We start from the raw sequence: 24097 nt of genomic DNA on the forward strand, positions 1-24097 counted from the left end.
AACGACTCTAAACCTCGCACACCGTAGAACTGCGACTCTTTTGGATTGTAGTATCGGCAGTTGTCGAATATTTTGGTCATATCACCGATAAACTCGACAGGGTGTTGTAGGTTTTGCTATTCACTTTATTTTCCACTTTTGGAGATCTGTTTGGGGTAGAGATAATATGACTTACTTGCGGTTCAGAGCCAAACAAGACAATGCTTACCCATCGGTTCCTTGATTACACGATAATAGTCAGGTGCTTCGTCCGGATCAACGGTTCCATGAAAATGCGCTTTTATGATGCTGCAAAGAAAAGCCATATATTCAATTTATGTCTTATTATTTCAACTAGGCAATTACCTGGATTTGCTTGATCAACTTTTCAAATTGTCAAACTCTTTTACACTCAACGATTTCATGTTAGCAAAATTGACCGAATTGTTGATCTGACAGTTGCAAATGACTCATCAATGTACTCAGCTTCACTCTGCAGGATTCCACGCAACGCCCGTGGAACCAGTCCTGGCATTTATCACAGCATATGTAGAATCTGTAGAAGAAAACTTGTTATAGGTTTGCTGAGCATAAAACTCATAAGTAACTTACTGGGATTCGTTTGTTCGTAGACAATACAATTCTTGTGTCTCCGAGCATGCTTGCACTCACTACACACGAACTCGTCAATCTCCTTCGACTGCTCTTCGGAGATACGCAGTCCCCGTGGAACCAATACACAGGTCACAACCAACGTAGAACCATCGAATTGTTAAATAATTATTTTATTGAATGAGGACACAATCTGACAGATCTTACTTGGTGTCGTCGTACGGGTTCGACAGAGGCATAAAATTTTCTCTTTCTTTCTGGATCCTTTCTTGGCCTCGATTTGGACGGCTTCTGCCTTGCTCGAGCCTTGTGCATGCTTTGCTGTTGTTTTCTGATTCTCCTTCGAGGGATGCGATGATCTGTAATATGATTCATTTGATTACTGTTTGCATTCTTTCGTTTTACTTTTAGTGATAAGTTCAACAGTAGAAATTAACACAAACTTATCATCCTACGGAAGAGTGTACAATCCAACAATATACATATCTATAATGACGTACTCTTCTTACTTGCTCCTTTCTCGGCGGGCGTCGATGCAGTCGCCGCCGCCGAATGTTGCTTCCACTGTGTTCCTGCTTAGCCTGTTGCTGTTCCGATTTGCACCTTTGCTGCTAGTTCAGCGGACAGCTCCTTCTGAATTTGTACCTGTAATTCCCGTTCGAGATGAGATCGCTTCTTGAGAATGTCTTTCTTCAGTTGTTCTTTGTGGCGGTTCAGTTGAGCCTGGGAAAATGTATATCCTGCGTAACAAATTCCACCATTTACACACCCATATACATACCTGCAACTTGTTCTGCCGCTGTTGTTGCTGCAACAAAGCTTGCTGCTGTTTGCGCTTCTCGTTGCTCCTGCGAGCAGCTTCCGAGCGAGCATTGGGAATAGGAGTAGCCGTGCTTTCCAGCGGAACTGACATTTCCTTCGCTGCAGCACACTCAGCACTAACAGAAGCTAACACTGCCGCAGCTGCTGCAGCAGCAGCTGCCGCCGTAGAATCATTTTGAGAGATCGTCCGCTTCTTAGCGGAACTGGGTGCATCACCATCCCTGGAAGCACCCTGGTGAACTTTTCGCTCGACAGAACTAAGAGAGCTACCACCGGATTTGGTTGGTCGTCGCTTCGGTGTATCCATCATCCATTCATCATCATCGTCCTCGCCACGGTGGGGTCGCTTCTTTGACTTGACTGGTGTGCTGTGATGATGTTCTCTGTTCGAACTCAAGTTGCTGTAATTGTGCTGAAGGGCGATGGCTGCGGATCGATCATCCGTTTTCATTTGCTTTTCTTGATACCGCTGCAGGTTAAGCAATTTTTCCTCTATTTCTGGGTTAAGGTTCTCTTGCTTCAAGGCGTTTTTGATTGCTGAAATAAAAGATTAACACATGTAGTGTAAACTTCTGAGACCAACGAAGAAACTTACTTTGTTGAATGTAATCCGGCGTCAAGACAAACGAGTCATCCTTCCCGTCGATTATTTTAGGATCCCCTTCGGGCACATTTTCGTCCTTCACGGCTTCAGCTTCCTCTGTCAGTGGTTGGTTCGGCTGCTCCGATTGATGCTCCTCCACATGCATCGGTTGTGCTTGCGGGCATGGTAGCAGCTGCTGCGGTTGTATCCGTATCACATTTTGCTTACTGAGGTTACTTGCGAGAACTTTCTGCAACTCTTTCTTAACCATCGGATTAATGGCCGAATTGTTACTTCCGTTGATAACAATGTTGGACAAAATTTGGGGCTTGCTATCATTACTGCTGGTGCTGGCTGCCGTTTTTATGGTAGTTGTTAGTGAACCCGAAACAGGAAGTTCTGAATCCTCCATGGTTGGCGTTGTCGTTGTAACCGTTGAATCGGCCTATAGGGCACAAATACAAACGTTGAGTTATTCGGTATTGTATTAGGCTAGGCAAGCTGTGGCGTAGAAGTAACTATTAACTCAGCCTACATCGACAACCAAATCCCCCTGGTGAATTTGGGGTAATAAAATAGGAAATGTGATAAAATCGAAAAAAAAATATTTTCAAAAAATTTGGAATGACTAAAATCAGACGTATTATACGGGGTAAAACGAGGTCTTGCAGCTTCGTGCAGTGAACTTATCCACCTTTGCACGATTCCCTTGAAAGTTCTACGATTTGTGTCGATCGCCCGTACCGAACCGAGATATTGAATTGATTCGCTTTATGGACAATTTTCTTCCATTGTGCAGTGGATGGCAGATTTTAATACAGTTTTGCATAAGAACCTTACAGAAACTGTATAATAATTTGGAATATACTATTCTCTATAGCTAGCCTTGGAAAATAAACGAAAATCGTGCCTATCAGATGAGTGTTTGCAGTGAGCAAATGATGAATTATGATGAACAGTGCTTATAAAAGGCTGGATACTTAATTTATTCTTTCAGAGAAATTTCTGATAAGCAAGCTTATACTCCACTGAATGCGTGAAAACTCTGCTCATTATTTTCGAACCACCAAAAAACTAATCAAATTATATCTATATTATTTATGATTTGTATCTATGTAGTAAGTAGAGTTGGTTTATAAGTTGATAAAAAGAAGCGAAAAAGGTAAGAAAGTTGAAATTCGAAATGCTGTAAAAAAATCACCCTTTGATATATTTTGAATCCGTTTGCGCTGTTTGCCAGTTCGGGCCAAATATTATACATAAAAAATAAACAACCTTAACAAACTTTTTTATGAATATTTTTTATATTTTTATTATTTTTTTATATGCATCGTTTCAACTTGCCCCGCGTATCGGGGCAAGTTTGAATACTGCGTTATATACAGACACAAGCTAATTTTGCGGTATTAATAACAAAATGTATGTATTCAGTGAGACTCAAGAAGCACGAGGGGACTATAATACTGCCAGGATTCACATAAGAGTCCCATGTAAGTTTTTGACGATATTGATTTTCTTTCAGAAATTAGCTTAAAATTGTCTCCTGTTTAAGAAATACTGATAAGATAGTAGGCTTTGTTCTACAAATTTGAAAACGAATCCCACTTTCGTTGTCTAATATTGATATTTACTCGCATAAAAATTACATTCCAGATTTTGATGCTCTTTCACACAAAAAAATAAACTTAAGTATGGTCCATCTATTTGTTCCACAGCAATAAATACGGATAAAGAATATATCAATTTTTTGGAAAGATACCATTTTTTTTTTTCAATTTATTAGATTTTTTGTATTTCTCCATGTAAAACAAGTTTGATCAATTCAACGGCATATTACTCAAGTCGGCGAGAGTGACATGAGACTTTTATGCGAATAAGGGCAGTGTACAACTGTGGTATTCGCGTGCATCAAGCACGAAGGTGTATACTAGACTGACTTCAGTTTAACTGCGTTGCATAGCATGGACTTGCTGTTGCACTACTACTAAGCTAGTGGGGCTCACATGAGTGTACTTCATAGATGGGACATAAGATATATCAATATGATGTAGCGCACATATTAAACGAGGCACCGGTCACCACAACAACAAAGTCACAAGCGTATTTTCAGAGACCAAATTCTAGAGAACGCACTACGCTGAAAATTTATCAAATTGATTTTCTCCTACTGGTGACCACTCGGATTACTATTCAGAATGCTTCATTATTTGGTTCACTTGTATATTGCGCAGTTGATTAATTCTGTTGTGGCTTCTTCATAAATGCACATTAATTCCAGCTATCATATCTCTCATAAACTCTTCGATTGGAGAAATAGGCAGCTGGGAAAGTGAAAGGAGGAGTTAACGAAATGTTTACATACTCTATGTTTTATTTTCTGAGAGTCAGTGCTCAGAAGATTAAGAATCTCAAAACTGCAGTTTAAACATGACCCCTTTTCATTCTAGTGGAGATTGTAGAAAGGTTGCATTCATGACAGAATGGGCGGAAATTAATTAAATTTATGTTCAGAAGATTGCATGTTTTTACAAATTTATGTTTTTGAATGTATTTACGGACCATGTTGAATTTTGGAAAAAAAAAACTTTTAATTGCGAGGGTGACGTTTTCAATCGTTGTTTCAACTTACCCCGCACCACGCATTTCTATTTGCCCCGATGAGTTGAGCATGCAGAGCAATATCAAACAACCAAAATACAAGAATTAAAACGGGTCTTTCATTGATTTTTCATAATCATTATGCTTATTCAACATTGAATGATTACCTCCCGTGAAAATTTGATGAAAAAACTCTTCCAAACATCGTTTTGAGACCTGTTTCATTGGCACGTCAAATAGTTAGTTTGGATTTTGCAAAGGGCGAAAAATAAACAATGGCAGGGATTCCTTTTGAAAACTGCAATCTTTCGGGAATGGCAGTCAGAAGATGCGTTTAGGCGAGTAGTTTGTTGAAAAAAAATATCAGAACATTCGATCATTTCCTTTCTGAATTACAGCTTCTGTTTCAACTTACCCCGCATTTCAACTTGCCCCGGTGTACCTTAAAGACAAGCTCGGTTTCCATACAAAATGGCCATATTGGGAGGCAATATCTCGATTCTTAGCGATTCGACTGGGCTGATTTTTTGCCAACAAGCCTAAAATGACTTGAATTTTTAGTCAATGATAGTTCAATTTATGCATATATTCTGCTTATACACGTTTCTGTTGGAAATAATTATAAAGACAGTTCCGTTGTATGGAGCTCCATATAAAAAAGTGGTGTCTTTATAATTATTTCCAGATTTTGAGGTCAAAATCAACAGAGATGTATACAATTTACTCAAAGATCGAAAGTTCAAGTTAAAAACAGGTGCCTAGTAAAATTTCAGCCAAATCGAATCGCTACGAATCGAGATATCGATCATCAATCATGATGAAAATGTATGAAAATCGTGCTTGTCTTTATACTTATTTCCGGCGGTATACTAAATTTGTTGCGGTTAAAACGTTCAAAGTTTATTTTTGTCCAAAACGGGTGCTTCATACCGTTCAATGCGCGCATTTTCCAGAACTTATGCAAAAAAGGACAAGCACCTGCTTAGCCGTGCGGTAAGACGCGCGGCTACAAAGCAATACTATGCTGAGGGTGGCTGAGTTCCACTCCCGGTGCCAGTCTAGGAAATTTTGTCTCGACTTCCATGGGCATAAAAGTATCATCGTGTTATAGCCTCATGATATACAAATGCAAAAATGGAACTTGGCTTTGAAACCTCGCAGTTAATAACTATGGAAGTGCTTAATGAACACTAAACTGCGAGGCGGCTCTGGCCCAGTGTGGGGATGTAATGCTAATAATAAGAAGAAGAAGACCTGCTTGTCTGGAATAATGCAAAAGAGTGAATGCTTCCATCTTTTAAACCACCCCGCCCGGAATAAGATAGGGAGTGTATAAAACAGCGAACCGAATCGATTTGCCACTTTTCACCATTTGCACAAAAGATATTTTAGTTACTAGATAAAGATTGTCGCTGTCGTCGCTGTCCGAAACATCTTTTGCTGGCGAGGATAGGGGAGCTAAATGTCAAAGAAGGAAAATCCATACGATTTGACAGGTATGTACCACACATGTTTCGGACAGCAGAACAAAGGGAACCGTAGCGACAATCTTTATCTAGTAACTAAAATATCTTTTATTTGCACAGACACATTTCAATTGGGCAATGATCATTTTTTCTGTTCCTATCGCAGTAACACGGTGTTGTAATTTATTGTAATTATGTGAATCTAACATAGATGATAATATTATTGTATTCGGCAACTAAAATTTGAACTTGTTCGCATATTAATGCCAAATATCTTGCTCTCTGCAGGTATGCCCATATTGCCCCATACAGAGTAATTTTGGAAAATTCATAAATTTAAAAGCTATGCACAAAGAGCGCGACGAAGGAAAGACTTTCGATTTCCCAAGGGAAATTCTTAATAATTTCTTTGAAAGGTCTACTTCAAAATCGCAGAAAATTCTTTCAAATTTCATCCAAATTTTCATAGCTTTTTTTTTCAAAATGAGCACGGAAGATCCTGAATTGTAAAGAAATATTTCCAAAATTTCCACGAGAAATTATTTCGAATTTTCAGAAGAAATTCTCCGATCTCTCAAAATTTCCCAAAACCGAACTTACATTATGAGTAAGTCACAAGAAAAAAAACATTAACGTGTAACAAAATAAAGCACGATAGATCAAACGGACACTGCCGTAATCTGGAAAAGTGACGTAACAGCCATTTTACAACATGCATGTTTTCCATTTTTCTGTTAAAGAGCTCGATGGGCAGTACTCGTTAACCCTTTATAAGGCAGTGGCAACTATATTGCCACCAACAAATTATATGTTTTTCTATTTATCAACAAGAGCTCTACTTATTATTTCCCATGTAGTGGCTTTATTTGCTTCCTAGTAACCCCCCTGATGAATTTGAGCCATAAAAAAAATGAAATGTTAATTTGAGAACAGTAAGTAACAGAATCGTAAGTTTCGAGTGGAAGAAAGATTTTCAGTTATAATTCGTTAAAAAAACGACAAACATATATTTTTTCTCGTTGGTATTAATTATTTTGAATCTCCTGTGTTAGATTATTACGTGATTAGCGTGAAAAAAGCTTCACCTTTCTGTATATTTGATTTTTGGATTTTTGACGAAATTGAGTTTTTTTCCCAAGGGTCCCCCCCTCTGGGAACAAAAGCGCATTTTTTTTTCACTTCTAATGCGTTTTCCGACTAGGACTCTTAACCAAAAAAAGTCACGTGCCTTGATTTAACTGGTTTTACGTAAAACCTAATTTTTAAAAATCTTTTATTTATTTTTTGTTGCCTGTTTTCCCGTTAGCCGGGCAGTGGCAACTATATTGCCACCAATTTTTCAATGTTTCTGAACTGTTTAATGTATAACAAACATACAGTTTAATACCATGTCAACATTGTGTCCCATTGTTGTTTTTGTTAATTTATTTTTTAGATTCGTCTGCCTTACATGGGTGACACACTTGTGGTATTCATACCATGGTACAAAAATCTTGAAATGAGATAGCCTTGAAATTATTTTCTTGTCGCCTTGTACCATGGTACGAATACCACAAGTGTGTGCCCCATATTATAAAGGGTCAACACCCTTTTCGGAAAATGGCGTATACGTCACTTTTTCAGATTACAGGCCTTCACGTTGTGTTTGAGAACTCCATAAACTCTATGCATCGGATTCTTTTCGGCCATGTTGATGAATTTAATGCAGTTGAGTGGGGACAGTCAGAAGCCTCAATATAGCCTCAATAATAATTACAGCTTTTGCTGGATACAGCTAAGGGTGACAACAACACACGCACCATATTAATCATAATATTGTCGAAATTTTCAATTTTCATACACTCGATTCTGTTTTTGCACGGCCGCATAAAAAAAATCTCATACAAAATTTTTGCAAAGTTGCTCTATTTTGCATGATTCGTCGAGAAATCATAAAACTTTTTTTACACGGATTATCGAATTTTGAACTGAAAACTTGTTTTACACGAAACGCATCCCCCGTGTAGAGAAAAAGAATCGAATGTATTCATATATTACTACAATTATTTTTACAGAAAACAAAATTTAGTAATTGTCTCAAGATTTCCGGAGAAATTTGCACTCAGGATATATGAGACATTTGAGGAATTCCAAGATTTCTCCGGAAATTTTTTTCCTCTGTACTCTGGAGAATTATAGCTGGATGAAACTTCAGGCCCGTACTTTGCATTCTGGAGGATTGGAAAGGTGCTGTACAGTTGAATCAAGGATATGGTCTGCCGAAAAACTAAGTTTCGATAGTGCGGAATTACCTAAAATTTGAGCTGCAAATATGGTAAGTCCGTTCCATGACTGTATTATATAGAACTTACCGTAAACCCACATCTACCGATCAGTATATTGTATCGGAATCAAACCATTTTGGTGCACAAAAACAAGCCGCTTTTCACTCGATGGCGCACCGGTTGTTCATCATACCATGGAGAATCATGGAGAAGATAGATTTTGAAGCGGAGAAAAAGAAGATCCACGAAGTAGCTAGGTTGAACGGATACGATGACGAATTCGTTCGTAAAATCCTCAAAAAACACGAAAGGAAAAAGCACCGTCAGAACGCCACTAAACGACTAAACTTCAGCCCGAAAAGGAAGAGGTTAGAAGAATTAGCTTACCCTTTTACCCGAAGGTGACAAACGCTGTTCAGGCTACCCTAAAGCAGCATGGTTTCCAGGCAGTCTATAAAAGTGGGAACACTTTGAAGGATCGTTTATGTGCTTTAAAAGATACGATTCCGAGGGAAAAAATGTATGGCATATACGAAATTCCATGCCAAGACTGCCCTGCAGTGTATATTGGTCAAACACGCCGAAAACTGAAGGTTCGTTTAAAAGAACATAAGAACGCAGTTGACAACGACAGGTTCCATGACTCGTGCTTGGCAGCACACACTAGTGACCAGAACCACACTATAGATTGGAAGCAAGCCAAGCTTATAAAATGCGTTCGAAAGTATTCTCAACGTAACGCCTGGGAGTCCTTGTACATTGCCACCGTTAAACAGCCGCTAATGAACGAAGATGAAGCGCCAATATCATCATCCCTTTTCAACTTGACGAAACAAAAAATAATGTGAATGCCATCTCTTTTTGACGTGTACTGTGCCAAGTACAAAAGTGTAATCGTCCCCATTTGTAACCAGTTGGACCACGTCCTGTAGATGGGCAACATCGAGCCCGAAACCGGTCGACAAAAAGGTAAATTTTAAAATCCTTTTTCGTTTGTAAGAACCATAAGTGTTGTGTTCAGTCTCGCGTCGCGTTTTGTGTGTATATAGAACTGTTTTAACCTTTTGTAAGGCATACGAAACTCGAAAAATTACTGTTCGTAAAAACTTTTTCTCAAATTCACGTAGGAACGTAGTTTAACAAAATATGACTGGCTGTGCATTCTTATTTAACCTCAAATTGAGATAAAATAAGATTTGCTGATTGACATTAGCTTTCCTGTGGTTGAACAACCGTGAATATCTCCTTATTTTTAATTTTAATTCCGTTTCTTTTCTACTTCCCTTAGAAATTAAGAAGCGGCGCCTAATCCAAAATTCAAATGAACAATCGCTCACTTTGAACGAGAACTGTGATGATTTTCAGGTAGGTGTTTATATAATACGTTTTGTAAAAGTGGAAAGACTCACTTCGGCTCAGTGGTGTAGCAACGAAGAGCAAATGTTCAGAGCCATTTTCATTTTCTACTAGCGAGAAAAACAGCTTTGCCCGGATATTGCAAATGTCACAATGAACAATTTGCAGCACCGCACTCTAAATCAATTTCCATGCGTTTATTTTGTTTTCCTCAAGTGGACCCAAAATTGTATTCTAATGATTTTGAACATTTCGCCGTTGAAGTCACCAACTTTTTGAGGATCCCAAAACGAATCGATTAGGGAAAAATCTTGCAAATCGGTCAACTCGTTCGCGAATTAAATCGTCAGGAAGGAAATCTCAACTTATTTTTATTATATAGAAGAAGATTATTGGATCAATTTAGAAGTGAAATAAATGGTTGAAAAATTAGCATTGCGCGAAATAAATGGGAGACTTTTTTTTTAAATTATCGATCATAAGCCTACGGCTTCCAAGCAGTATAAATCCTTAGTTTTCTGTGCAGTGAGCCAGGAATAGGGTCCATAGGCCCAAGTTAGTGATTTATTGAAACGCAATCTAATAAAGTGATAAAGTGAGTGCATTTTTTTTTCATGTTTCATCAAATTCGGGATAGTGACCATTCGCGGTAGTATCATAGAATCGTTGAAGGATAACCTCAGTTATGGGGTTGAATGATTGAATTTTTGATCATTTGGATCTGCTTTACGAAAACTAGTTTAAAAATATGAGTAATTTTGTTTTGTGCAATTTGGCAGAACCCCGGCCAGTTAAAAGATTGGATCACCATAGGTCGGAAATTTTTGAAATTATTTGGAATGCCGCACCCATTGCTGTGGCAATTTCATCATGATTCTACTTTTTCTTTAATGACAGCGTTCATTCTTCTTCTAGCGTATGGCCGTTCTTAGGTCTGGCCAATTACGATAACGAACTAAACTCTCTCAAGTTAAATAGAACGCTACCAGCAGTCAGGTGTTGATAATGGCTCCGGACCTGCGTGCTGAAGAGCGATAGGCAAGGTTGACAATAGTCATTCTCGTCGTATGGAGAAAACGAAAAAAAAAAACTTCGTCACTGCACCACCTATTCGGTTTCGAAAGTGAAAGTTTGTTACTTATCCAGTCGTGTTTCTCCAGTAAGCAGAGCTATCGGCCGGTCCGCGAAATTTAGTTCTGCTTTGTGCGGTGATCAACACGCGTCGGAGTCGTCCGCCGCGGCTTAACATTGGGCGGCTACAAGACGGTAGACTAGCCCAAGACTACGCGCAGCAGCTGGAAGTGGCACTCCCAACGGAAGAGCAGCTAGGCGCAGCATCTCTTGAAGATGACTGGAGAGATATTCGATCCGCCATTGGAAGCACCGCAACCGCTGCACTACCCGAATAAAAAATACAGTAGAATAACAATACAATTTATTGTAACACTACTATTAGTAACATTAAGTTGGCAATAGATTATATTGTAAATGAAACCATAGAAATACATTAGAATGCATTGTTATGAACCATTTACTCAAATGTAAATGAAGTTTTCGCAATAGAATGTACGGGTTGTTAAGTATCGTAACTATACAAAATCTGAGATTTTTTCATACACTTTCTTTTGTCAAACAATAGAGTGTATCGTAAATATATTGTTGAAATATCCGAACAAAACTGTTCAAAATACAATGGATTGTATTGTATTTGTATAATAAAACAATACGATTTTTGATTTCTCAGTTGTGACAGCTTTACTGTTCAACAATACAATTTAAAGTGAAAAATGCATATTTGGCGCTATGAGGCAAATATTGTTATACAGTTTATATGCAATGTAAAGAAACGTTTCAAAAGTTATCAATGTATGAATCTTATGTACGAAAACGTTCCAAAAACAATTGCAATTATTGTTACATTAAAGAAATATGTTGATGTATTGTATCCTCAGTGTTGATACAATCTGTGCAACCATCAAGAAACAATGTATCCTATTGTATACCGTACATTGTATTGTAATTCAATTGTTTACACTATTGAACCAGTAGTACATTTTTATCCGGGTAGGCACGGTGGCTCCGGATCAGAGAAACGACTGGTATGACGGTGAATGCGAGCAGTTAGTTGAGGAGAAGAATGCAGCATGGGCAAGATTGCTGCAACACCGCACGAGGGCGAACGAGGCACTATACAAACGGGCGCGGAACAGACAAAACTCGATTTTCCGGAGGAAAAAGCGCCAGCAGGAAGATCGAGACCGTGAAGAGACGGAGGAACTGTACCGCGCTAATAACGCACGAAAATTCTATGAGAAGTTGAACCGTTCATGTAAGGGCCACGTGCCGCAGCCCGATATGTGTAAGGACATAAACGGGAACCTTCTTACGAACGAGCGTGAGGTGATCCAAAGGTGGCGGCAGCACTACGAAGAGCACCTGAATGACGATATGGCAGACAACGGTGGCGGTATGGTAATGAATCTAGGAGCACGCGCGCAGGACATGCGACTTCCGGCTCCGAATCTCCAGGAAATCCAGGAGGGGATCGGCCGGCTGAAAAACAACAAAGCCCCTGGAGTTGACCAACTACCAGGAGAGCTGTTTAAACACGGTGGTGAAGCACTGGCTAGAGCGCTGCACTGGGTGATTACCAAGGTTTGGGAGGATGAGGTTCTGCCGCAGGAGTGGATGGAAGGTGTCGTGTGTCCCATCTACAAAAAGGGCGATAAGCTGGAATGTAGCAACTACCGCGCAATCACATTGCTGAACGCCGCCTACAAGGTACTCTCCCAAATTATATGCCGCCGACTAACACCAATTGCAAGAGAGTTCGTGGGGCAGTACCAGGCGGCATTTATGGGTGAACGCTCTACCACAGACCAGGTGTTCGCCATACGTCAGGCATTGCAGAAATGCCGCGAATACAACGTGCCCACACATCATCTATTTATCGACTTCAAAGCCGCATATGATACAATCGATCGGGACCAGCTATGGCAGCTAATGCACGAAAACGGATTTCCGGATAAACTGATACGGTTGATCAAGGCGACGATGGATCGGGTGATGTGCGTAGTTCGAGTTTCAGGGGCATTCTCGAGTCCCTTCGAAACGCGTAGAGGGTTACGGCAAGGTGATGGTCTTTCGTGTCTGCTATTCAACATCGCTTTGGAGGGAGTAATACGAAGGGCAGGGATTGACACGAGTGGTACGATTTTCACGAAGTCCGTCCAGTTATTTGGTTTCGCCGACGACATTGATATCATGGCACGTAACTTTGAGAGGATGGAGGAAGCCTACATCAGACTGAAAAGCGAAGCAAAACGGATTGGACTAGTCATCAACACGTCGAAGTACATGATAGGAAGAGGCTCAAGAGAGGTCAACGTGAGCCACCCACCGCGAGTTTCTATCGGTGGTGACGAAATCGAGGTGGTTGAAGAATTCGTGTACTTGGGCTCACTGGTGACCGCCGATAACGATACCAGCAGAGAAATTCGGAGACGCATAGTGGCTGGAAATCGTACGTACTTTGGACTCCGCAAGACGCTCCGTTCGAATAGAGTTCGCCGCCGTACCAAACTGACTATCTACAAAACGCTTATAAGACCGGTAGTTCTCTACGGACACGAGACCTGGACGATGCTCGTGGAGGACCAACGCGCACTGGGAGTTTTCGAAAGGAAAGTGTTGCATACCATCTATGGTGGGGTGCAGATGGCGGACGGTACGTGGAGGAGGCGAATGAACCACGAGTTGCATCAGCTGTTGGGAGAACCATCCATAAATTGTGTGGAAAGCAAATCGATCGGCCGGTTACCGAAATTTTGTGCTAGGTACTTTGTACGGGTGAGTTTGCAGTACTGCCCCTATTCGCATAAGCGTCCCATGTCAGTTTTCTTTAACTTGAGTAATAAACCGTTGAAGTTTTCAAATTCATTTTACATGGAGAAATACAAAAAAAACTAATAAATTGATAAAACTTGCAATCGTTCTGGAAGTTTGGCATAATATTCTTTATCTGTATACATTGCCATAAAACCATTAAATGAACAATAATTATATTTATTTTATGCAAAAGTTTATTAAAATCTGGAATGTAACTGAAATGCGAATAAATAGCAAGATGGGACAACACAAGTGGGATTTGATTTTCAAATTTCTAGAACAAAGCCAATTATTTAATTAGTTTTTTCTAAAAGATGAGGTCATTTTAAGCTTATTTCTGGAAGGAAATCAAAATTGTCAAAAATTGACATGGGACTCTGATGTGAATCGCGGCAGAGTAGCCATCGAGCAAGTAAGTGCGGTGCGTGTTTTAGTCGTCGGGAAAATAATAAAACATCTATGTTGTGTTCGATGGCTTCTTCGATGGATCTTTGATAGTTTGCAGTAGCCATCGAGCAAGTGAGTAAAGAGTACTGCGCTTCCGTTCGATCGTCCAAAACACGATTCTCCTCAGTTTTCATATGCCAGCGGGCGTGCGTCCAGATAAATTATCCTTTGTAACTAAAACGATATCCTATCCCAAGTCAATCGTGGAGATGCAGAGGTATACTCGGTCACTAGTAGCAACGAGAGTTGGACTAACAATCCTTTCCTTCCTATATGACCTTAAGGACGTGCCCGGTGCCGTTTTGACTTTAAATACTTAAGCTCCCGAAACGTGTACATTGAGAATGGGTAGCTAAATCCCAAGCCCCATTTATTGTGTTCTCTGTACAATTTCGCAAGTTCAGTCAAACACGGAGTGGTAGCAACTGCGAATTGTGCGGTCATAATGCTCATACTCATGCTCATGCACGACGCAACACCTATTCGGTTCCTTTGCGCCGACATAATGACGTCTCAAATAAACAAACAGTAGGAATAGGGATTGAATTCATCAGTAACCAATCGGTAATATCGGCTAACGTGTGTTAATTCGTCGATCATCTCTATTATAGAGAGTATAATATTCTTCCCATTTAAAAAAAAAATTCACGGTCTCCTTTTCTAACACGTACAATGATCAATAAAAGCTACAAGTAGTACCGTAATGTGCCCTAATTTCGCGCGCGCCTTAACTTCGTGCATTATAAAATCATTTATTTTTTTCAATTTTTAAGTACCAGTCAAAATTGAAAAATCTGGAGGATTACAAAATATTATTGTTGTTGAATGTTTTTCACGAAAAAATTCACGAAAAACAAACTTGGTTTAGTACACCAAATAAAATTATTTCAATTTGATCCTCCCATCGACCGCCATATTTGCTTGTGCTTAGCACAGCGAAGAAGAACATGACCCAAGTAAACAAATGATTTTACTGTACAAAACTGGCTACTTTTTGGAAATATTTGTATCCATTATGCTCTGTTGGATATGTTTATTCGTCATTACTATTGAAAAGTGTAAAATTTTAGGGGCTGTCCATAAACCACGTAGACTCTTGAGGGGGAGGGAGGGGTTTCGAAAAAGTCTACGTTAGAGTCCTATAAGAAGAGTAACGTCGTGTGTCACGTTTGACAGGTCTCCTGCTCATTTGGAACGCGCATTTGTATGGAACTGACAGCCGATTCTGTTCCAATTCTGACACTTGACGACACTGTTATTATAGTCACTGTAGTCTACGTTAGTCTACGAAGGGGGACGGGGGGGTTTACAAAAAGTGTACGTAGACTTTTTTTAGAAAAACGATTGATAAAGCAGCTATGTGCAAGGTTCACTATTGTTTGATTTTTTTTAAGGATCTTCCCAAATTTTTTTGCAAGACTTTATTGAAATAATCTCTTTTATTTCTCTAGAAAAATCTAATGAGTTTCACTGATGTAATAGTCTGAACTATGGCTTAAAACTATATGGATTTCCCCAGGATATTCTTCTGTGTTGAGCAGGAAAATTCTCCGAAGTATTCTATAAAAAAAATTTGAAAAAATTTCAAAATTTCCACTTGGATTTTATTGCTGATTCTACTAGAATATCTTTTGATTTTCGTCGGAAACGTCTTTAGAGTGATTCTTTATAATTCTCACGAAAAAAAATATGTCGCACTTCAACAGGAAATTCCACGAAATTTCCACGAGAAACCCTTCAAATCTTCTGGGAAGTTCCCAGGAAATTTTTCTTAATTTCGGAAATTCTTCGGAATGTTCGCGGAGAATTCTTTGGATGAATAAGCGAAATTTTTCGAAATATCCATGGGAAATTCTTCGTATACTTCACGAAATTTCTTCGGAAGTACTAATGCGGAATTCTTTGGACTAATTTATTTATTTATTTTGCTTATTTCATCTGACTGTGTCGTCTACATGAAAACTTAAACTAAAGGTCAGTTGATAAAATATCTGTTTAGCCGTTGACGAAACGCGGATGAACTGATGTTGAAGTCAAATTGGTCCGACATCTCGTTGAAATGACGGATCATAGCGACAATGTAGCTATTGGCAGCATAATTGGTGTTAAGCCTTTCTTCGAAGAGCAAATCTCGAGGTCGAAGGGATGGTGAGGGTGCATACAATAGAATTTTTGCCAACAAATCTGGCACGTTGTACTCGAATAACAGAAGTTTGGCGATGAAAACGGCTTGCGCCACATTTCTCCGCTTATCAAGAGTATCTAGCCCCAGCAGACTACAGCGATCAGCATACGGTGGTAAATTCAGCGGGTCCGTCCATGGGAGATGGCGCAGGGCATATCGTACGAACTTGCATTGCACAGCAGTCCAAATAGCTTGATATGGATTCCAGACAGCAGAAGCAAATTCGAGTTGAGAGCGTACCAATGAGCAGTATAAGGTTTTGTAGCATAAAGGATTGCGGAATTCATTTGAGATTTTAAAAATAAAACCAAGCTAGCGATGCGCTTTGTCGATCGTAGTTGAAAAATGACGTCTGAAAGTTAGCCTGTCATCCGTCGTGTTGGCCTAGATCTTTAACATGATTCACACGTTGTAAAATTCTTCCTGCGATACTATAATCGAAAACCACGGTTTCGGCACTTCGATGAAAGCTTATTACGTAACACTTTGAAACAGCCAGGACCATCATATTACGCTCACAATCAATGGAAAATCTTCGGAATTTTTAGAGTAACCATTGAAAATTTCCACGAGAAATTATTTGAATTTCTCATCAAAAACTCTTTAAGTTTCCGCAAAAAATTGCAATTTTTGTAAGAAAGCTTTTGTATTTTTATAAAAAATTATTCGAATTTTTTACGAGAAACTCATCAAAATTACAACTGAAAATTCTCTATATAATTTCCACCGCAAAATATTCGGATTAGTCTTATAGACATTTTGTTGTAGGATTTTTTTTCCAATTTCTTCAAAAATTTGTTCCAAATCTGCAAGAATGTAGGAAACCATTTAAAAATTCCATGGGAAATATTTCGGAATGCCCATTTAAACTTAAAATTATCTCGGGAAATAATTCCAAGCTTTCACGGAAATTTACTCAGAATAATCACGGGAATAGTTTTGGAATTTATAAGGAAATTCTTTCGATTTCAACGGATGACTATTTAATGGGATATTGCATGGAATTTTCAAGAAAAGCATCGGAATTTTCACGGAGAGTTCTTTTAAATATTACCGAGAAGCTTTGAAGATTATTAATCGGGATCTTCTACGAAAATTTCCACGAAAAACTTATTGGAATGTAGACTTGACATTCTCGGAATTTAAAAACGAAATTTTTCGAAGTTTTCGACAAACTAGAACCGGCGTGGAGAATTATAGTTCAGATGCGTGAGACTTTTAGCTGTGGCGCGCCGATGCAAAAGTATTGGTAGCGGTAGAGGAGTCGAATTCAACAGAAAAATTGATTAACTTTGAGATTTGGTTTCAGGAGCTGTAGACAGAACAGAGGATTAAATTTGATTTCGATTTTGATTGTCCAATCACATATGATATTTTGTAAAATATGGAAAAGTCTACGTAGACTTCAAGGGGGTGGGGGAGGGGTTTCGGAAAAGTCTACGAAAGTCTACCAGGGGGGAGGGGGGTTTGAAAATGTGAAATTTCGGTCTACGTGGTTTGTGGACAGCCCCTTGTGTATTTTGTGTTTATTTAGACTTTCGCTTTGTGAGTGAAATTAGGTATATGAGAGTAATTATGGTGCCTAATTTCGTTTATTGTTGTTGCGTAGTTTCATTTGCAACATTCTAATGAAACAAAAGCAATATAATACACAGGACAGTTTTACACTGAATAGAACCCGAAAAGTTCATTCCCATACGCTTTTTATCTAATTTTCAGGCGGATAACCACCGACATCGACTAATGTTGACCTAAAAAACCTTACAGATCAGTGCCTGCATTAGCTACCAAATCCGATGTGTAAAAAAATGTGTAAAATGATGCTAAACTTAAGATAAAACTACAGCAGCTTTTTCGATAATGTATATAATATTGAAGATGCCTTGACACATATTTGAAGATGTACTATTTAAGAGATAGCGGAATTTAAGACTTTCTTTCATGACGTCTCGAAAATTTAAACTTTTTTTATACACCAGCTAATTATTGCTCATACAATGCATTTTTTCTTAAAATATGGTTTATATTTCAGAAGCAAACGATATTTTAGGAATTATGACTTGTGTCAATTAATTATATTTCATCAAACCAATAACGTTATTCAATTCCAAACATGAGCGAAGTTAGAAACACTTTTGCGCGAAATTAGGAACTATCCTATTTTCTTGCGCGAAATAAGGAGCATACAACGGTCTCGGATTCATACTCCAATTTTTTTTAAATAGCAGCAAAATTTGCAAGTAACATTTTTTTGAGAACCTAGAATCCTTCTACTACGTGATGCAGTAGCAAATGTTTCCAAATGGCCACTACATGTTTTTTAATGAACGTTTTAACTTTGTCAGATCTTAAGTGCGCGAAATTAGGGTACTTCACGGTAGCATGTGTTTACCGTCTTCAAAAAAAAAATTACGCGTCATTTTTGATAATTTGTACTTACCTTATAACTCGATGTTTTCAAAAGTATTGGTGTAGAAACCACGTCTTTGGCAAGGTGGACAAAACTCGACGACGTATCTTTCAGGAGAACGAGACACGCAAGTAGTAAAGTAGCCACACCAATTAGGACAATAAAATAATATTTTGTTAAAACCACAGAATGTTTGAACTGCATGCTCCCGATCGTATCTAGCAACAAAAGAATCCTCTGATATGCTCCGCGTTTCGAGAGTAGTATTTCCTGTTCTAAATGCTTTACATCGGTTGCTCACAGTTTCAGCAAATACTCCAATCTGAATAAATGTGCCTTTAGCTTAAATTCATCATTATTCTAACATATATTTCATATTTGTGATGATTGCGAGTTAGTGGACCGTCTATCGTAGCTTCTTAGCTTGTTCGAAAATAAAATCAAACCAATACAATAATTACGCAAAAACAAAACTCAAAACAGAAAATCTCCATGCTTCGTACGGGAAATGATTAGTAATCTTTACAGCAGGTATCTGTATCTGGTTGTCAACAAGTATGGAACATTTCAACAGGAAATTTTGGCTTGCGGCTCAAGCATGAACGGGCGGCGGTCTCAACAAGAAATAAACGAAGCTTACTGAAACAACAAAACTTAAACGATATACTACTGATTCGTGTCTCTACAAGTTATTTTGTTCTGAAGGGTGAAAAATAAATTAAATTATGTCGGAATAATCAAAAATACACCATTTCATCGTGCTTTTGTTAGAAATACGTTTTTGTTCAATTCGATATCTACATCGCTTCGGAACGATTCGCCTTCGATTATTTCATCGTTGAAATGCAACGGATTCAACAATCCGGTGGTTCTGTCAAGCGTTGTTTGCCTTTTTCTGGCTTTCTAACAGAAGGTCGCGCGTTTGGAATGGAACCCGGGATAGAGAAGATCAAGTGATGTAACAAATCCAATGAAATGTGATTCTGTACAATAATTTTGAACAAACTAATAAACTAACTGAGAAGTTTGACATTAAACCAAAGGCATATTATCTTTGTGTGTTGCTGCAACCGTGTGCATTATTTTCTTGCTCGGTTTATTTTTCTTTTCGATTTTTCGATCTGATAGGGAATTCTTTTGCTCTTTCTCTTGGCGGAACGTAGAGCACGCGGATGAGTCAATATCTGAGGTTTCAAGGAAAAGCGAAACCAACAGAATTGGTTACATTTCTCTGGCAGTTTTTGGTAGCTTGCTTGTTTTTTGTATGTGGCTTCTTTTCTAGCTTGCTTTAAATCGATACCCAGGGGAATCGATTGGAGGGCAATTGATATTGTATCGGAAAAGAAAAACTAGCTGAACACAAATATGTTTTTTTTTAACTCATTTAATATGAAAAGCTTTCAATTTTATTTCGTGTTTACTTTTCTTTATCTCTTCATTTGTTTGCAATGTACATTTTTATCTGCCTAATCAAATTCTTACAATCGACGCTGCTGACATTTCAAATTAATTGATTAAAGGAAAACTTAATAAACAAATGGTTTCTAGCCTAAGCCGAATGTTTTCTTTGTTTTGTGTAGTTTATTGGAATTCCGGTATTTCTCATAAAAAGAAATAATAAGTAGGTAAGTCAATAGCAAAAATTACAAAAAAAAAAATCGATAACATTTGATAAAACCAAACATAAAAAGAAATGAATGCTGACAGATGTTGCAACATTTTGCTTTTCTTCAATTTGAATATTCTACCATCGAACATACGAATCTAAAAAAATTTCGTTTCTTCCCGAATGTCTCATTCCGTTCTTTCAAATGCACAATGAATAGGTATATTTTCAATATTTTAGCCTTGCGGAGAGTGTTGCTCCAAGGTTCAACACACCCAGAAACGGGCCAATCAGTGCTGCTCGTTCTCTCAGTACACAGGCATTCGTCTATGATTTAATTTATTTTTCTTATGCTCTTTTCTTCAAAAGACCACTTGTTGTTCTACTGTGACATGACTCAGTCGCACGACAACGCATGCAAGTCATGCGTGCTGTTTTTTTAGGAAACAAATAATAGCTTGCTTTACTAATCTCTACTAAGGATACTTTTGTTTCTTGATGTTTGTTGTTTTCAACATTAAATTACTCGTATCAGCTAAATTGTTTAAGTGCTAGTATTTTTTGTTCAGTAAATGATCTGCAGTTGTGTTGAGGGAGATAAGATATTAATTTTGTGTTTGACTATATAATTGTTATGTTCTTAGATTCTAGGGTCAATTTGATTGTAATGCCTCTTTCTCATTGTGTTTTTACTCTGCAACGTTGCGGAGATTTGCTGCTACGTCGTTTTTTTTCTTTCGTAACGATAGGCATATCGAGAAGTGCTCTACCATGGTTGGAGTTGAATGGGACGTGGCATCAACAGATTGTTTATCGTTAGTCAGGACATTAAACGGAAGTGGAGAACTGGGAATGTCGCTTGAAAGCTATGCATGTGTTGTTAGACTTCTGGAGCTTTGCTTATTCTTAGGAACAGGAAAAACCAATCGTAAATGCTGTCCATTTCCATTTGTTCAGTCTCAAGAGATGCTTTATGTATAGGCTTTGTTTTGTTTGCTGTTTGTCATGGAATATTTTGAATTAACTTGACTAAGGACAGACAATGAACCAATAAGAGCTGACAAGTTGACGGCGAATAGGTTCAATAAGAATGAAAATTCTAGAATGTTTACCAATTGTCTATAGTATTTGGATCGATCATGTACATTAGGAACTTGATAAAAGGTACGTAAAATCTGTGATGTCAATGACGGTGAAATGCGAAAACGTTGTTGGAAATATAAAGCAAATTTAATTTTAAAATTTTGGAATTTTATATCGACAGCCTTTGAATGATTACAGTCCATGAGCTCCCAAAAAACTCGAAACTTCAAAAAATCGTAAAATTTTGAATTTCTCTATTTTTCAACTCGTAACATCTGAGTAAAGTCCAAAATACGAGCATATGATATCAGGCTGGTTGTGATTATCACATGTAGTATTCAAAGTTCGTACATCGTCTACCCAAATCAGTAATCAAGCAAAATTTGGATATTCCAATGCAATGCGTAAAAAGGTGAGTTATCGTAAACAAAGCGGGAGCTCAAAAAAATAAAATTTGCTCTAAAACTTTCAACCTACAGTGTTTCTGCTCCACAATTCAGACTCATGTACCCATATTCAAGGACAAATATTCAAAACCTTGTGATTCAGTGAACAACGATTGTGTGTGATTGAGTGCGAATACAACTTATATATGAACATGTTTTGAATAGTGAAGCAGATGTCGTTTATTTTAGGTTACGCAAAATTCGTAAAAAGAAAAGGGAGGCTGAAAGTTATACTGCCGTGAGAAGAACTCACAAAGTAAATCAACTAAACTGATGATATAGGTAATGAGATTATGCAATTTACTTCCATATATAAATGGATCGCTATTCTGGTTACTTTCAATTCTAAAATAATTGTGTAGTTGGTCACAGATAAAATGTATGCCCATATAGATTTCATAATCGATCAGTTAAAAAAAAGTATTAAAACACAGGACACAGTTTACTTAAACGCTAAGGCTAAAAAGAGACATATACCTCAAGATTACTGCACCGTGGGGTATGACTGCACAAACCCACAATCTAGGCCTTTGTCTACAATTTCAAATACTTTGGAATGCACGATAACTTCTCACCTACACACTAAGGTTTTAGAATTTTTTGAATGCTTCTCTGAAAAAAGCGCGTCTAATCTATATATATACAATACTGTTAATTATAAGGGCACTATATGTACAATAATCCTAATCTCGATTCGCGCACCACTTTCCCTTCTTCGAGCCGTGTCTCTCCAGGAAAGAAGAAATCGTGCATACCATTCTCTTTATCGCGCGACCCATCACATGGGCTCGCAAAAATCTCATCACGATACGGAATAAAAAATAAATCCGAAAAATGATAAAATAAAGAACAAACGAAAATAAAACAGAATCTCTAGTAGCGACTTACTTGCTGGTGCAGCTGGATATGGGTTGTGCCACCGTCGTGTTTAATCTGTACCGGGGCCAATGGCGGCGGCTGGGCTACCACGGCCTGCTGCTGGGACGGCTGAATGGCCAAGTAGATTTTCGTAGGTCCGAGAACACCCTGCTTGCCGTTCGATTCCTGGGCTACTCCACCAAAAGAAAATCAATACATTAGATAAATTATTCGAATAACGTGTTGCATGCGATGGATTACTAACCTTTGAGCAGCTGTTGTTTGACCTGCTGCTGCACTAGGGCGGACTGCGCAGGGGTAAACTCGGAACCTTGCAAACCTTGCAGCACTATTCGCGGGCCCTGCTGAGTCTGTATCACTTGGGCAGTGACGCATTTGATGACCGTTCCTGGCGGTTGGCCTTGCAGTAAGGTCTGCTCCACCGGATCCAGTGCCTGCTGCTGTTGTTGAGTCGCTGCAGCAAGCTGCTGGAACGTAGTTTGAGAGGTTCCTGAAGCGTTGAATGCTTGCTGGACGACCGTGGTTTGTGCTATTGGCTGCTGTACAACCTGCTGGATGGTCGTTTGTTGCACCGGAGCGGCTTGCATGACTTGTTGCATTGGCTGAGCTTGAACTGGTGCAGCGGGAGGATCGACCGCATTTGCCAAAGGAATGATTTGCGCGGTTCCGTTGGGTTGTGTTTTAATGTGGGCAACAACCTGTGCCTGATTATTACCCAAGGGCCGTATTAGCACTTGCTGACCATTGAAGTTGGCCAGTTGGAGCTTGCCACTGGACAGCTGTTGGGTTAGGCTTTGGCCTTGAGAGAGAGGAGACGATTGCGCTTGAATAGTTTGAACCTGTGGCTGCGGGGTTGATTGTGTAGCAACAGGTTGCTGTATCTGTATCTGAATCTGCTGGGGTTGCTGAGGCTGTGGCGAGGAGGTAACGATTTGATGCACTTGCTGTACTTTCGGTTGTACCTGTTGGATTGGCTGTATCTGTTGGATCGGTTGGTTCTGCTGGATTTGAATGGGTTGATTGCTGATAATCTTTTGGCCGCCACCTATCATAATCCGTTGGCCACCGATCATGATCTGTTGCCCTGGTGAGGCAACGATCTGTTGAACTACCTTTTGCCCACCGGCTTGGTTGATAATAATCTGCTGGGGAGATGTAGCGTTCTGGATTAGAATCTGCTTCTGCACGGGCTGGCCGGTGGGAGTTGTGGCGACCAGAACCTTCTGCGTCTGCACCGGACTCTGACCAGAGTTGGATTCAACCACGACTTTTTGCCCAGCGTTTTGCAGCAGTTGCTGTAAATTGGATTGTGTAACCACTTTCTGAACGGGACTTCCTGTTGTGGTTATCAGCTGTCCACTTGAGGTGATAATTTTCTGCACTGTTCCCTGCTGATTGTTGATGATTATCTTCTGCGGAGTAACCGGCTGTTGCGGTGTCGTACTGGTCGCTTGCACCTGAGGGAGAAAAAGA

The 24097-nt window shown here is 39.0% G+C and overlaps 2 protein-coding genes across 2 annotated transcripts in view; both read right to left on the bottom strand.

Annotated features, from left to right (window-relative positions):
* Positions 1-255: 255 nt before the first annotated feature.
* The window catches only part of LOC134209186 (nucleosome-remodeling factor subunit NURF301-like), a 130961-nt gene continuing 107119 nt past the window's right edge, over positions 256-24097 (bottom strand). The window contains 1 exon segment of the mRNA XM_062685169.1: positions 256-288. Within this exon segment, the coding sequence (XP_062541153.1) occupies positions 256-288 (33 nt within the window).
* The window catches only part of LOC134210724 (nucleosome-remodeling factor subunit NURF301-like), a 34472-nt gene continuing 11533 nt past the window's right edge, over positions 1159-24097 (bottom strand). The window contains exons 6-10 of the mRNA XM_062686962.1: positions 22869-24081; positions 22634-22794; positions 2009-2441; positions 1373-1950; positions 1159-1314 (exon numbers count right to left, since the gene is read on the bottom strand). Of these exons, the coding sequence (XP_062542946.1) occupies positions 1168-1314; positions 1373-1950; positions 2009-2441; positions 22634-22794; positions 22869-24081 (2532 nt within the window). The 3' untranslated portion in view covers positions 1159-1167. The remainder of the gene's footprint in view (positions 1315-1372; positions 1951-2008; positions 2442-22633; positions 22795-22868; positions 24082-24097) is intronic.

This window comes from Armigeres subalbatus, chromosome 2 (assembly GCF_024139115.2).
Source record: "Armigeres subalbatus isolate Guangzhou_Male chromosome 2, GZ_Asu_2, whole genome shotgun sequence".
Taxonomy (NCBI): domain Eukaryota; kingdom Metazoa; phylum Arthropoda; class Insecta; order Diptera; family Culicidae; genus Armigeres; species Armigeres subalbatus.